This window comes from Tachyglossus aculeatus, chromosome 14 (genome assembly GCF_015852505.1).
Source record: "Tachyglossus aculeatus isolate mTacAcu1 chromosome 14, mTacAcu1.pri, whole genome shotgun sequence".
NCBI lineage: Eukaryota > Metazoa > Chordata > Mammalia > Monotremata > Tachyglossidae > Tachyglossus > Tachyglossus aculeatus.
This window is the reverse complement of record NC_052079.1, coordinates 40,583,930-40,598,069: the sequence shown is the minus strand read 5'-3', so window position 1 is coordinate 40,598,069 and position 14,140 is coordinate 40,583,930. Positions and strand designations below refer to the sequence as shown.

General features: G+C 45.8%; 1 protein-coding gene and 1 non-coding gene across 3 annotated transcripts; both read right to left on the bottom strand.

Moving 5' to 3' along the window:
• Nucleotides 1–2,348: 2,348 nt before the first annotated feature.
• On the bottom strand, nt 2,349–11,524 carry SLC25A3 (solute carrier family 25 member 3). 2 transcript variants are annotated; one of them, XM_038756398.1, is made up of 8 exons: nt 11,429–11,524; nt 11,199–11,344; nt 6,135–6,259; nt 4,446–4,625; nt 4,131–4,312; nt 3,331–3,503; nt 2,917–3,027; nt 2,349–2,708 (listed from the first exon to the last, which is right to left on the bottom strand). In XM_038756398.1, the coding sequence occupies exons 2-8, from the start codon at nt 11,338–11,340 to the stop codon at nt 2,548–2,550; spliced, it is 1,074 nt and encodes a 357-aa protein (XP_038612326.1). In that variant the 5' UTR covers nt 11,341–11,344; nt 11,429–11,524; the 3' UTR covers nt 2,349–2,547. The 2 variants fall into 2 exon arrangements, with proteins under 2 accessions (XP_038612326.1, XP_038612327.1); XM_038756399.1 differs by lacking the exon at nt 6,135–6,259 and adding an exon at nt 5,836–5,957.
• On the bottom strand, nt 3,573–3,822 carry LOC119937396. The gene has a single exon (XR_005454068.1). It is a non-coding gene; the product is annotated as a small nucleolar RNA SNORA53 (small nucleolar RNA).
• Nucleotides 11,525–14,140: the final 2,616 nt, after the last annotated feature.

The following is a 14,140-nucleotide window of genomic DNA, read 5'->3' as shown; positions in this document are numbered from 1 at the left end:
TGACCAGTGAGTACATCTGCAAAATCCATAGTTAGACAATTTTTAAGTGTTAGCCAAGGGTGTAAAGTTAAGCCTATAGTTCCAACAAGCAAATATAAGTACTATAAAGCTTTAAAGTTTTATACCTTTTAAAGCTAATTGTCCCAAGAACTGATATGACCTGGTAATCCTGCTCATAAAATGTATAGAGAGAGGAATAATGCTTGCTGCAACAGCAAGTTTGAACCAAATACTCATGTATGTGCCAAACAATTGTTGGCTATGAAGACTACCTATAAAACTTTATTTGGTAAGCACATGGCCTAGGGGTTAGAGCACAGGCTTGGGAAGGTTGTGGGTTCTAATTCCTGCTCTCCCACTTTTCTGCTGTGTGGCCATGGGGAAGTCATTTTACTTCTCTGTGTCTCAGTTACTTCATCTGTAAAATGGGGATTGAGACTGTGTCCAGCCCGAGTTGCTGGGATCTGTACCAGCGCTTAGTACAGTGCCTGACCCATAAGTGCTTAACAAATACCACAATTATTAAACACCCAAGATTTATAGTCATTTAAAAAAAGGTAGAATGAAAAATCCAACTGAATGTTACAAACTAAAGCAATTTTGTGCCCTGTAACTGAGTCACAAGAGGCCCATAAAGTACTCAGTGGAAGTTCTACCAAATACAGTTTAAAGCTATGAAGTATGAGAGTTTACCAAGCAGCTGCAGAAACTCTGTTAATCTTGTTGTGGGCGGGGAATACGCCCACTAACTCTTGTTGCTTTGTACTCTCCTAGACACTTAGTATGTAAACACTCAAAAAACTATTGTCTGATTTCCCACATTTCAGTCAGGAGGCCTTTTAAATAAAAATATGAGGACCAAGCACTCAACTACATTATCCCCTTAATGCTTACCTGCAAATTATTTGAGTGTATAATTCCTGCTCTGCCACCTAACTGGCATGTGACCTTGAGCAAGTCTCAACTTCTCCATGCCCACATTTATAACATCGGTATTTAATACCTATTCTCCCTCCTAGACTGTGAGCCCCATGAAGAACCTGCTGATCTTGTCTCTTTTCCAATGCTTAGTGTAACACTTGGCACATAACACTTACCAGATACCGCAATTATTACCTACCTTATTAGATGATAAACTCCTTGAAGGCAGGAATGTCAACCAGCTCCATTGCAAGCACCTGAAATACTATTGATCTAATCCCAGCTCTGCCAATTGCTCTCTGTGTGACCTTGGCCCAGTCCCTTCTCTTTGCTTCAATGTCCTCAACTGTAAACTGGGGATTAAATGCCTGTTCTCCCTCCTTGATTGTGAGCCCCATGCATGACAAAGCCAAACCCAGGGCTCAGAACAGTGTTTTGACACACAGTCAGCATTTAACACCATATTCTCCCAAACTGTAGAATGTGGGACCAAGATCCACCCATAAAGAATACTATACAGACTACTAGAGATTATTGTAGATTGTTGCCATAAAGCAGTGTGGCTACTGGATGGAGCAGGGACCTAGGAGTTGGAAGGACCTGGGTTCTAATCTTGGCTCTGCCACTTGTCTGCTGTGATCTTGGGCAAGTCACTTCTCTGAGCCTCAGTTCCCTCATCTGTAAAATGGGGACTTGACTGTCCAACCCTTATATATCTAACTCCAGCCCTTAGTACAGTGCCTGCCACACAGTACACATAATACCATATATTATTACCACATACCTACCCACTAAGTAGTACAGACATACTACATTTTATCTAGGACATTCAATAATGCTAAGTCTTATTGCCACTAATTAATACTTGGAGCCCTATAAGGTTCAAGTGGATTCATTTTCAGCCTAACTGCAGCATCTTCTTATAGGCCTGAAATCTACAGGCTAGACTTGATTCCCACTGAATCCTATAATCCACTTAAGTTTTTACCTGAACTATTATTGTTGAGATGAAAAAAATTCCGCATAAAATGACACCAATTTCATCCAAAGGTGTTTGATAGCTTGATAGACCCCATCCCTCCCGCTCTCATTTACTTTCACATGTAATTAGCCCTTTTCTACACAAAATTGTAACATTCTTTGCAAGGGTTGGGTTCAAGATGGCCTTGGGAGGAGCAAGGATTTCCATTTTCAGGCTGTAAGGAGAAACGGAAGTTAAAAGGCAGCATTGTTGGTTCACTTGATTAGTCAAGAATAGGAGCGGAGTCCAAAATATGGATTATAAAGTATTTCAGCATGCAGGGAAACCTTCACCCTTTAATACAATTAGTCAAGCCCTTTACAATTCCCTTTGTAAGCTCTCTCTGGCTTTAAGTATTTAAGCTGTGTCTTCCGGATCAAGTGAAGATATCCAGTCACCACCCACAAATCGTGAATAGTTTGTTTATTGCAACAGTTACAATTTAGAAGCCCTCACACCTGACAAGGGCACAACCATTAATCACATCAGGAACAGACTTCTTTTAATTGCCTACATTTTCAAATATATAAAAGTTTCTTTTACTTAAGTACTTTGCTCAACACTGATCAGCAAGCAGATTCAGTCCATAGTTTATCTCGATCTGTCTACTGGGTCAGCCCAAGCTTCTTCTTCAGAGATTCTGGCATCTCAGGTGGAGGGGGACGGGGAAGTCTGAAGTAGACCTTCACTGAATCGTAGATGAACCATTGTAGTGCAGTTAGGGTACCAATCATGATGATACGAGCAAACAATCCCTTCCAAACACCTGGTGGGCAGAGGAAAGAGCAATGAAACGTGACAAGTGCAAAATACAATCTAGAGGTAAGCAGGCAACGTGTCTAACAGATGTTATATTGTACTCTCCCAAGTGCTCAGTACAGTGCTCTGCACACAGTAAGCACTCCATAAATACAACTGATTGTTTGAGAGATACCCAAGAGCTGTCTTTGACACGTAAATCAAGGGTTCCCTACCTTTGAATCCCAGCCTCTGGAGAACTTGAGTGGCAGAGCTGCCTTTTTCTTTGTTCAACACAGATACCACAGAATCCGCCGGGTGAGACACGATGGCACAGAAGATACCAGCTTAATTAAAAAAAAAAGAGCCAATTGTCAATGAGCCCTTCATAGCCTCTTATTTGAAATCACTTAAGTCAATAACTCCTGCCAATAAAGAGGAGGGTTAGTTCTGAATGCACCTTGGTAAGATCTAATTTTAAAATAAGTTAGCTCTAAGAAGTGGGTTTGGGTTTTGTAAGTGATCAAAAACTGCTGACTTGTCCTATGTAGAATACGAATATGAACAGTTGAGTTCTTGGAATATTTTAAACAAGTGATAGGCATAAGAGATAAGTTCAGAAAATAGGTTAATATTCCAACCGATCTTACCTATGTACCCAGCCACAAATGTTACAACCAGCTGCTCTGCCTTCGAACATTCACTTCGGGGTTTAGGAACCACATACTTGTAGAGAGCTTCAACGGTACGTTCAAAACAGGCAAATTTCATCATGGTGTACGGTATCTGCCTCATCCATAGAGGAGCAACCCCTTTGTAGAATCTAAAAAAATTCAAAACAGTTAACTTAAAAAAAGTAATAAAAACGTTAGGACCCCCTGGTTTTAGTTTAAGTGTCCGCACACCAGTCAAGCTCTGATAGTGAGAAATGACACGCAATGCTGCTGCCACTTGCAATCAGAACACATGACTAACATGCAGGTATATTTCTCTTACATGCCAATGACTCAAGCACCTTTGACTATACAACCAAAGAAGTTGCTGGATGCCTCTTGACTGGAACTACCAGAAACAAAATGTTTAAACTAGTAGAACTCAGTTCAAGGTGGGCAACCACAAAGGTGGATCTAAGGAAGCATGTTACCTTCTTTATTCTGGCAGGGTCGGCTAAGGAGGGCTTTCAAATAAGGCATCACCCCCACGTCCAATACTGAACAACCCAGGTCGCACCACTAGAGATTGACTTGGATTGAAGCGATCTTTGTTCCATTTTCCTCCAACAACAACCCCCACACAGACAGACAGACACTCACAGGCATGGTAGAGAAAAATGAGACCATCACCACACAGAAATAATCCCACTCCAATCAGTCCAGGTGGTTTGTTAGTAGATCTGATGTAATAAAAATCTACAGGTTTTTAAAATTGCTAGTCCAAGATGATTACGTACGCCCATAGGCCTTCTTCTTTGAACATTTTTGGAGCAGCTTCCCGCAGAGTGTTAGCGTAGCCTGGCTGGGTCTGAATTCGAACCTTGGCAGCTTCCATTGGAGCCAACGCTATATCTGCAAAGAATTCAGCACTGGCAGAGGAAGCCAAGTAAAGTGATGTACGCCAGAGGTAAGTATTCTCCTGAAACATAAAAAGGAGGAGTGAAAAACAGAAGGGGGAAGAAGAGGGAACTTAGGCCTTAAAGATCACTTTTAAACAGTATTTCAGTATAAACGTTTCAAATTTCAAAAAAAAAATTAACCGACTGAGTTACCTCTCCAAGAATGTTGCTATACAAAACTTTGAAGACTTCATAAAACCCAAACTTGCAGAGTCCCTGCATGGAGTAGCCGATGAAAGTTGGAGCCCATCCTTTAGCCAATCCACGAACACCATCCTCCTTGAGCGTGACTGAAAATCCATTGAAGATGCCTTTGTACTTCTGGGGGTCCACCTTCAGAGAACATTCATAAAGTCAAAATCGGATTTTTTAAACATCAGTGTCTTTAACCATACATATGCAAGATACTGAGTCCAAAGCAGTTTTACTCCTTACTAGTAATGAATTCAAGCTCAGACACTTTGTTTCCTTAGACCACCCACATTTCTGCATCATCAGTTTTCTACTGGTTTGCTAACATGGGATTAATGGCTGAGCATTACACAGTTAGCCCAACACTACTAAGTACATTCTAGTAAACACACCAAGCAGTTTGCACTTCAAGCTGCTGGTCATTCATACCGCAGTCATAAATTGCTCCAAAACGCAGCCATTATTAGATGTGACCAGTTACTCTTAGTTTATTAAATTTGACTTTTACAACTAAGTTACACCTTTACCACATTTGGTCAGGTTTAGGCACTCAAACTCGATTCACAGTTTAAAATGGTGCCTGCCTCTCCATCACTAAACAAACCCATGGTCTAAAAGAAATCAAGTCTCTTTAGTCTGCAGAACCTGATGCTCTGAAAAGTTTTCTTATCTCTCTACTGCTGGCCTCACCTTCCTCTCTTACACGTAAGTGGACTTCTAAACCTGTTTGAGACAAATACATTTTTCATAGTTATTTTACCTTCAAGATAGATGCTTTTAAATAAAAAATGATCTAAAATGCCTTGATATCCAGAAAAGGCAACCAGAGTAAGGGGACCCAGGACAAAGATGAAATGACACCCAGAAAAGCATCTCTCAGTAATAAAGGGGGTTATAGCTTTCCTTAAGATTTACAGACTTCTCAAACACTTCCTCTTGCAGCTCAGGGCTTTAAGGAAGCCCACTCACTACTCTAAGAGGATTGTTGGGCAACCTATCCACAGCTGGCAATTGGTTTCTTATCTGGTTATCACCTAGCTATTAATCCAACTCTAGACAGGATGGTGGGCAGGGAGGAAAGCACACCTAGGTAGGACTAAGGGTCAGAATTCAGTTCTCTTGATTAAGGCAAAGGGCAGCTGGAAGGGAAGTCACCCACACAAAGGTCACTCTCAAAGCTTCCTTGACAATATGCTGTGATATTTTCCCTTTACAAATGCCTAACGTCCAAATCAAGACACCTAGAACTCTATTTTAGTTGAGGTTTCTTTTCCTCCTGGCTTCTAAAGCATGTTGAGTCAACATATTAAGACACTCCAAATGTTTTACACTGTCTTTTCAAAATACAAACCTGCATACGGCATTTCACTAAATCCAGAGGTACAAGAGCAGTGTGTGTCAGACCACAACTTAGGACCCCACCAAAGCCACAGAGTGCATAAAACTTCAATGAGCCATATTCACAACTGTATTCTGTAGCAAAAACAAGACACACCATGCTTTTTAATATCAAGTACCATCATACATTATAGGAAAACAGTTTATCTATTGGTCATAGTTAGGTTTTCACAACCTGTTAGTTCGTACATACATTTACCACACCAGTAGCCATGCTTCACGAATACGCTTATTGGAACATGCAAAACCAACCTGCATTCGGCATTTAACCAGATCTAGGGGAACCAGTGCTGTATGTGTAGTGCCACAGCTAATAATTCCGCCAAGGCCACAGAGGATAAAGAATCTGCCAGATCCATAGTCACAGCTATATTCTTCTGCTTAGTTAAAAAGAAGTACATTTTGTCTTTATCAGTTACTAACATTTAAGCTACTGGAAAAGAAATGTGGATTACCTCTGCTGAAAAATACTAGTTTCTGTCCACTGTTCTACGCCATTCCAAAGCATCTCTTGCATTTAACTGCAGACTGAAGCTAAGAGGCAAGACATTTTACTTCCCTTCAGTTTGAAGCAAAAACTATACCTCTTGACTTTTCTTCTAAAGGATAAAGATTAGGTAACATTTTGATAATAATCTGATCATTTAGTTATAACACTGGCCTTGCAATTATTACTTTCTAAAATACACCTTCAGAGCTAGAACTTGGAGCCTAACTTCACCCCAAAATTTAAAACCATCAAGAAGAATCCATCCGACAGATCCCCAAATCACTGGGCTAAGGGGAAGAAAAAAATGTAGTTAAAAAAAAAAAGCCAAGGAAGTTTTCACTAGTTTGTTGCCTACAGAGACTGTATCTCCCCCAGCACTTAGAACATAGCATAGTACTTTACTGTACTCTAGCCTGTAAGCTCATCGTGGGCAGGAAGTGTCTGTTTATTTTTTATTATACTCTCCCAAGCACTTACTACAGGACTCTGCACACAGTAAGCGCTCCGTAAGTACCACTGACTGACTTTTTAGGCCCTAGGAATGTGATAGTTTCTATGGCTCGTCTACATACCATACGCTGTGCAAAATTGGTCTTCCCTTCCACATTTCTACCCCCAAGTTAAACGGGAACGACGACCCCCTGGATCAATAACTATGTTGCCCCCTTCGATTTCAGCAGAAATGTGCTACGAGGCTCAATCGTCCGGTCACCTTACTACTTAGGAAATGGGCCTCTCCTCTCCCTTGCATAGTCTCTCCGAATCCCACCCATTTAATCATTCATTCAACTGTACTTACTGAGCACTTACTATGTGCACAGCAGTGTACTAAGCGCTTGGGAAGTACAAATTGGAACATATAGAGCCGGTCCCTACCCCACAACGGGCTCCCAGTCCAGAAGGTGGGGGGGGAGACAGACAACAAAACATGTACACAGGTGTCCAAACCGTCCATCCTACCACCTTCACCCAAAACCGGGATGTCACCAAAATAGGGGGAGGAAATGGGCCTCTCCTCTCCCTTGCCTAGTCTCTCCGAATAATGATGGTATTTGTTAAGCGCTTACTATGTGCAAAGCACTGGGGAGGTTACAAGGTGATCAGGTTGTCCTAGTTTTAATTCCCATTTTACAGACGGGGCCCAGGGAAGTGGAATGACTTGCCCAAAGTCACACAGCTGACAGTTGGCGGAGCCAGGATTTGAACCCATGACCTGACTCCCAAGGTCGCGCTCTTTCCACTGAGCCACGCTGCTTCTCCAAATCCCATCCATCCTACGGCCTTAACTCAAAACCCAGTTCTCACCTTTAACCTCAAAGGGGGGGGTGGGGGGTGGAAATCGTGGAGAAAGGGGATTCAGATTGGGGGAAAAAGTGAAATTGTGCGCTTGGGAATTTACATAATAAATCCCGTCGACTGGGGCGTGGCTCAGTAGAAATAGCAGGGGCTTGAGTCAGAGGTCATGGGTTCCAATCCCGGCTCCGCCACTTGTCGGCAGTGTGACTTTGGGCATTCATTCATTCAATCAATCGTATTTATTGAGTGCTTACTGTGTGCAGAGCACTGCACTAAGCGCTTGGGAAGAACAAGTTGGCAACATAGAGAGACGGTCCCTACCCAACAACGGGTTCAGTCTAGTCACTTAACTTCTCTGGGCCTCAGTGACCTCATCTAGACTGTGAACCCGCTGTTGGGTAGGGACCGTCTCTAACTGTTGCCAACTTGTACTTCCCAGGCGCTTAGCACAGTGCTCTGCACGCAGTAAGCACTCAATAAATACGATTGAATGAATGAATATAAATAATTACCTATTACCTGAAATGAAATGACCTAATCCGTAAAAGACCGTGAGCCCCACGTGTGACAACCTGATCACCTTGTAACCTCCCCAGCGCTTAGCACCAAGTCCGTGCTTAATACGTGCTGTATATACATACATGCTGTATATACGTTTGTATATATTTATTACTCTATTTTACTTGTACATATTCATTCTATTTATTTTATTTTGTTAATATGTTTTGTTGTCTGTCTCCCCCTTCTAGACTTCCTTCCCCCTTCCCACGTCATCCCCCTGGCCTGGAATGCCTTTCCTCCCCACATCTCCCTTTTAGACTGTGAGCCCACTGTTGGGTAGGGACTGTCTCTATATGTTGCCAATTTGTACTTCCCAAGCGCTTAGTACAGTGCTCTGCACATAGTAAGCGCTCAATAAATACGATTGATGATGATGATGATCCACCAACCTAGCTCTCTTCCTCCCTTCAAGGCCCTACTGAGAGCTCACCTCCTCCAGGAGGCCTTCCCAGACTGAGCCTCCTCCTTCCTCTCCCCCTCCCCCCCCCCGCCTTGCCTCCTTCCCTTCCCCAAAGTACCTGTAGATATGTATACATGTTTGTACATATTTATTACTCTATTTAATTTGTACATATCTATTCTATTGATTATTTTGTTAGTATGTTTGGTTTTGTTCTCTGTCTCCCCCTTTTAGACTGTGAGCCCACTGTTGGGTAGGGACTGTCTCTATATGTTGCCAACTTGTACAAGTTCCCAAGCGCTTAGTACAGTGCTCTGCACACAGTAAGCGCTCAATAAATATGATTGATTGATTGTACGTATTTATTACTCCATTTATTTATTTATTTTACTTGTACATATCTATTCTATTCTAATAAATACGATTGATTGACTGTGAGCCCGCTGTGGGGTAGGGCCCGTCTCCATACGTGTCAACTTGGACTTCCCAGGCGCTTAGTACAGTGTTCCGCACACAGTCAGCACTCAATAAATACGATTGAATGAAATAAATACGACTGATTGACTGTTAGCCCGCTGTGGGGTAGGGGCCGTCTCTACACGTTGCCAACTTGGACTTCCCAGGCGCTTAGTACAGTGCTCTGCACACAGTAAGCGCTCAATAAACACGATTGAATGAATGAAATAAGTACGACTGATTGACTGTGAGCCCGCTGTGGGGTAGGGGCGGCCTCTATACGTTGCCAACCTTGACTTCCCAAGCGCTTAGTACAGTGCTCCGCACACGGTAAGCGCTCAATAAATAGGATTGAATGAGTGAATGAATAAATGGCATGATTAGTATAATGCCCCTCGTTCCCAGAGGGCGTCGCGGTGACCGTGGGCGTCGTCGTCAAGGACGTTGCCCGCCCTTCACTCATTCATTCATTCAATCGTATTTACTGAGCGCTTACTGTGTGCAGAGCACTGTACTAAGCGCTTGGGAAGTCCAAGTTGGCAACATAGAGAGACGGTCCCTACCCAACAGCAGGCTCACAGTCTAGAAGGGGGGAGACAGAGAACAAAACCAAACATGTTAGCAGAATGAAATGTGCGGAGGGCGGGCATTCCAGGCCAGGAGGAGGACATGAGACTTCCTGACTCCCAGTTCTGTGTCATCTGCTCTTCATTTTCCATCTTTGCTTTACGTGTAACCTGTTTCAACTTCATGCTGCCGCCCGGATTGTCTTTGTCCAGAAACGCTCTGGGCATATCACTTCCCTCCTCAAAAATCTCCAGTGGCTACCAATCAATCTGCACATCAGGCAGAAACTCCTCACCCTGGGCTTCAAGGCTGTCCATCCCCTCGCCCCCTCCTACCTCACCTCCCTTCTCTCCTTTTACAGCCCAGCCCGCACCCTCTGCTGCTAATCTCCTCACTGGGCCTCGTTCTCGCCTGTCCCGCCATCGACCCCCGGCCCACGTCCTCCCCCGGGCCTGGAATGCCCCCAATCCCTCTGCCCACCCGCCAAGCTAGCTCTCTTCCTCCCTTCAAGGCCCTGCTGAGAGCTCACCTCCTCCAGGAGGCCTTCCCACACTGAGCCCCCTTCTTCCTCACCCCCTCCTTCCCCTCCCCATCCCTCCTGCCTTACCTCCTTCCCCTCCCCACAGCACCGTATATATGTATATATGTCTGTACGTACTTATTACTCTATTTATTTTACTTGTACATATCTATTCTATTTTATTTCGTTAGTATGTTTGGTTTTGTTCTCTGTCCCCCCCTTTTAGACTGTGAGCCCACTGTTGGGCAGGGTCTGTCTCTCTATGTTGCCAACTTGTACTTCCCAAGCGCTTAGTCCAGGGCTCTGCACATAGTAAGCGCTCAATAAATACGATTGATTGATTGATTCCCCACAGCACCTGTATATATGCATATGTTTGTACATATTTATTACTCTATTTATTTATTTTACTTGTACATATCTATCCTATTTATTTTGTTGGTTTGTTTGGTTTTGTTCTCTGTCTCCCCCTTTTAGACTGGGAGCCCACTGTTGGGTAGGGACTGTCTCTAGATGTTGCCAACTTGTACTTCCCAAGCGCTTAGTCCAGTGCTCTGCACATAGTAAGCGCTCAATAAATATGATTGATTGATTCCCCACAGCACCTGTATATATGTTTGTACATATTTATTACTCTATTTATTTACTTATTTATTTTACTCGTACATGTCTATCCTATTTATTTTATTTTGTTGGTATGTTTGGTTTTGTTCTGTCTTCCCCTTTTAGACTGTGAGCCCACTGTTGGGTAGGGACTGTCTCTGTATGTTGCCAACTTGTACTTCCCAAGCGCTTAGTCCAGTGCTCTGCACATAGTAAGCAGTCAATAAATATGATTGATTGATTAATTGATTGACTTAACCCCTTCGGGGTCCGTGCCAGGGTGAGGGGCCCCGGGGAGGCCGCCGATCCCGCCCCGCCCGGTGCCCTTGCGTGTCCTCCAAGGCGGGCCTGGTTCGCGGGAGCGCGCATGCGCGTACACGGCGCGCGCAGGGGGGCGCGCGTCCCCGCGGCCGGCAGCCTCACCTTCGACGGCGGCGGCGGCGGCGGCCAGGGTCCGACGGCGGGGCGCCTGGGGCCCGCCCTTGGCCTCTCCTTCGTGCAGCAGCTGCAGGCGCGGCGCGTTGAAGGGGTTGGCGCGCGCCAGGGGCGCCACGGACGAGAACATCTTCCTGGGCCGAGGACGGAGGGGGGAGCGGCGGTTAGGACGCCCACCCCAAAGCGAGGTCAAGCCGCCCCTACCCGGGCCCACTCACCCTCTAAGATGGCGACCGTCTCCTCACGCAGGCCGCCGCTCACAGAGGCCGAACGTCCTCCCGGCCCCAATGTCTGTGCCCTTCGTCCGACGTCAGCGTGACGTCACCCGCCCCGCGAGGCTCCGATTGGTGCGGAAAGGCGCCGCGCCCCCACCCGGCCTTGGCGCGAGGCGGGGCGACTGCGCAGGCGCGGGCCCCAGACGAGGCTCCGATTGGTGCGGAAAGGCGCCGCGCGCCGAGGCCCCGCCCCCCCAGCCGGCCTTGGCGCGAGGCGAGGCGACTGCGCAGGCGCGGGCCCCGGACGAGGCTCCGATTGGTGCGGAAAGGCGCCGCGCGCCGAGACCCCCCCACACACACACCCGGCCTTGGCGCAAGGCGAGCCGACTGCGCAGGCGCGGGCCCCAGACGAGGCTCCGATTGGTGCGGAAAGGCGCCGCGCGCCGAGGCCACGCCCCCCACCCACCCGGCCTTGGCGCGAGGCGAGGCGACTGCGCAGGCGCGGGCCCCAGACGAGGCTCCGATTGGTGCGGAAAGGCCCCGCGCGCCGAGGCACCCCCCCTCTACCCGGCCTTGGCGCAAGGCGAGGCGACTGCGCAGGCGCGGGCCCCAGACGAGGCTCTGATTGGTGTGGAAAGGCGCCGCGCGCCGAGGCCCCCCCACACACACCCGGCCTTGGCGCAAGGCGATGCGGCTGCGCAGGCGCGGGCCCCAGACGAGGCTCCGATTGGTGCGGAAAGGCGCCTCGCGCCGAGGCCCCCTCCCTCTACCCGGCCTTGGCGCAAGGCGAGGCGACTGCGCAGGCGCGGGCCCCAGACGAGGCTCCGATTGGTGCGGAAAGGCGCCTCGCGCCGAGGCCCCGCCCCCCACCCGGCCTTGGCGCGAGGCGAGGCGACTGCGCATGCGCGGGCCCCACACCCTGAATTTCCTTGACATTGTTGGAATGTCGCTTGGCTCCCTGGGAGCCCCTCCCTCCCCGATTGGGGGTGGAGATTTAATCAATCAATCAATCAATCAATCAATCAATCGTATTTATTTCAGCCTCTGCCCCAGTCTTACTACATGGTGCCATCCAAGACTGTGTTTATTTGTGTTTTTGCAGATAGGCAGTAAAATAACAATGGGTAACAAGAATCAAAAACATTCTGCTAGTGCTGGATATAATATAATCAACGGTATTTATTGAGCACTTACTATATGCACTATAAAAATCTGTATCAAAAAGTCAGTCTCTGAATCAAAGCCCCAATCTATTAATTTCCATTGAACGACTGGTGCCTACAATGCCATTTTTCCATAACACAGTGTTCCTCATAACCATGGGTTACAATAAAACTCCTTTACTGCTGTTCCCCAGTTCAGTGTGCTCAGTCTTGCCTAGTGGTTTCCCAATTTCTAAAGCCTGGTACCATTTGCAACACCGCATCAGATTCATGGCCCACCTTTATTTAAAACTAGATATTCCTGAATGCTATAGGCCAGGTCATTCTGCTTGTTGCTGTCATTTATCAGTATTTTATATGAAATCACCCATATGTGGTGTGTCTGAGGAAAAAAATCTATATATGTAGTCCTGGTAATGACCCCTGCAAAGACCAGCGTCCTGGATCCCAGTCCCAGATTTCACAGGCCTACACCTTAACCCCCAAATCCTCTCCAAACCCAACAGATCCTGGCTTCATTTACGAGACCCAAATCGAGCATGTACAGTGTGTCAGAATGTACAATTAATTGTATTTCAGTGCCTAGTGTGTGCAACACACTCTACTAGGCATTTGGGAAAGAATATAATTAGTAGACACAGTCCCTGCCCTCTAGCTTGTAATCTAGCTGGACACCTTACATAATGAGTAAGAGCTCAATAAATCCAATTGAATAACTGCATTTTTGAATCTAAGTGATTTTTTTGTTCATTCATTCAATCGTATTGAGCGCTTACTGTGTGCAAAGCACTGTTGTTGCTCTGTGATGTGATGCCATTATTTGCAGGAATTATTCTCATTATATCACCTCAGTAGGTGACTTGAAAAATGGAAAGAGCTGATCAACTGAGCTTGCCCCTATGTGGTCTGTGCTCCAAAGATGCCCAGGTTTCTAGTCCAATGAAGAATCAATGGAAGGGTTTTGCACCCTCACGCTCTACACCAAAAATCTAATAGGTTACATTAAGAGAAGCAGCGTGGCTTAATGGAAATGGCACAGGCTTGTGAGTCAAGAGGACGTGGGTTCTAATCCCCACTCTGCCACTTGTCTGCTGTGTGACCTTGGGCAAGTCACAACTTCTCTGTGCCTCAGTTACCTCATCTGTAAAACGGGGATTAAGACTGTGAGCCCAAGTGGGATAACCTGATTACCTTGTATCTACCCCAGCGCTTAGAACAGTGCTTGGTAACTAGTAAGCGCTTAACAAATACCATAATTATTATCAATCAATGAATCAGTCATATTTATTGAGCACTTACTGTGTGCAGAGCACTGTACTAAGCGCTTGGGAAGTACAAATTGGCAACATATAGAGACAGTCCCTACCCAACAGTGGGCTCACAGTCTAAAAGAGGGGGGATAAATAATAATAATAAACAATAAATAATAATAATAACAATAGAATAGAGTTATTCATTCATTCATTCAATCAATCAATCAATCGTATTTATTGAGCACTTACTGTGTGCAGAGCACTGTACTAAGCGCTTGGGAAGTACAAGTCGGCAACAT

Bases quoted from the DNA above. Each gene is read 5' to 3' on its own strand.
- SLC25A3 (XM_038756398.1), bottom strand. From the start codon at position 11,340: ATGTTCTCGTCCGTGGCGCCCCTGGCGCGCGCCAACCCCTTCAACGCG. The intron at 4,626-6,134 runs GTTGGTTTTGCA...TGTTCTCTGAAG, and splicing joins TGGTTAAATGCCGAATGCAG to GTGGACCCCCAGAAGTACAA. The intron at 3,028-3,330 runs GTAAGATCGGTT...TTTTTAATTAAG, and splicing joins ATTTGTGGCTGGGTACATAG to CTGGTATCTTCTGTGCCATC.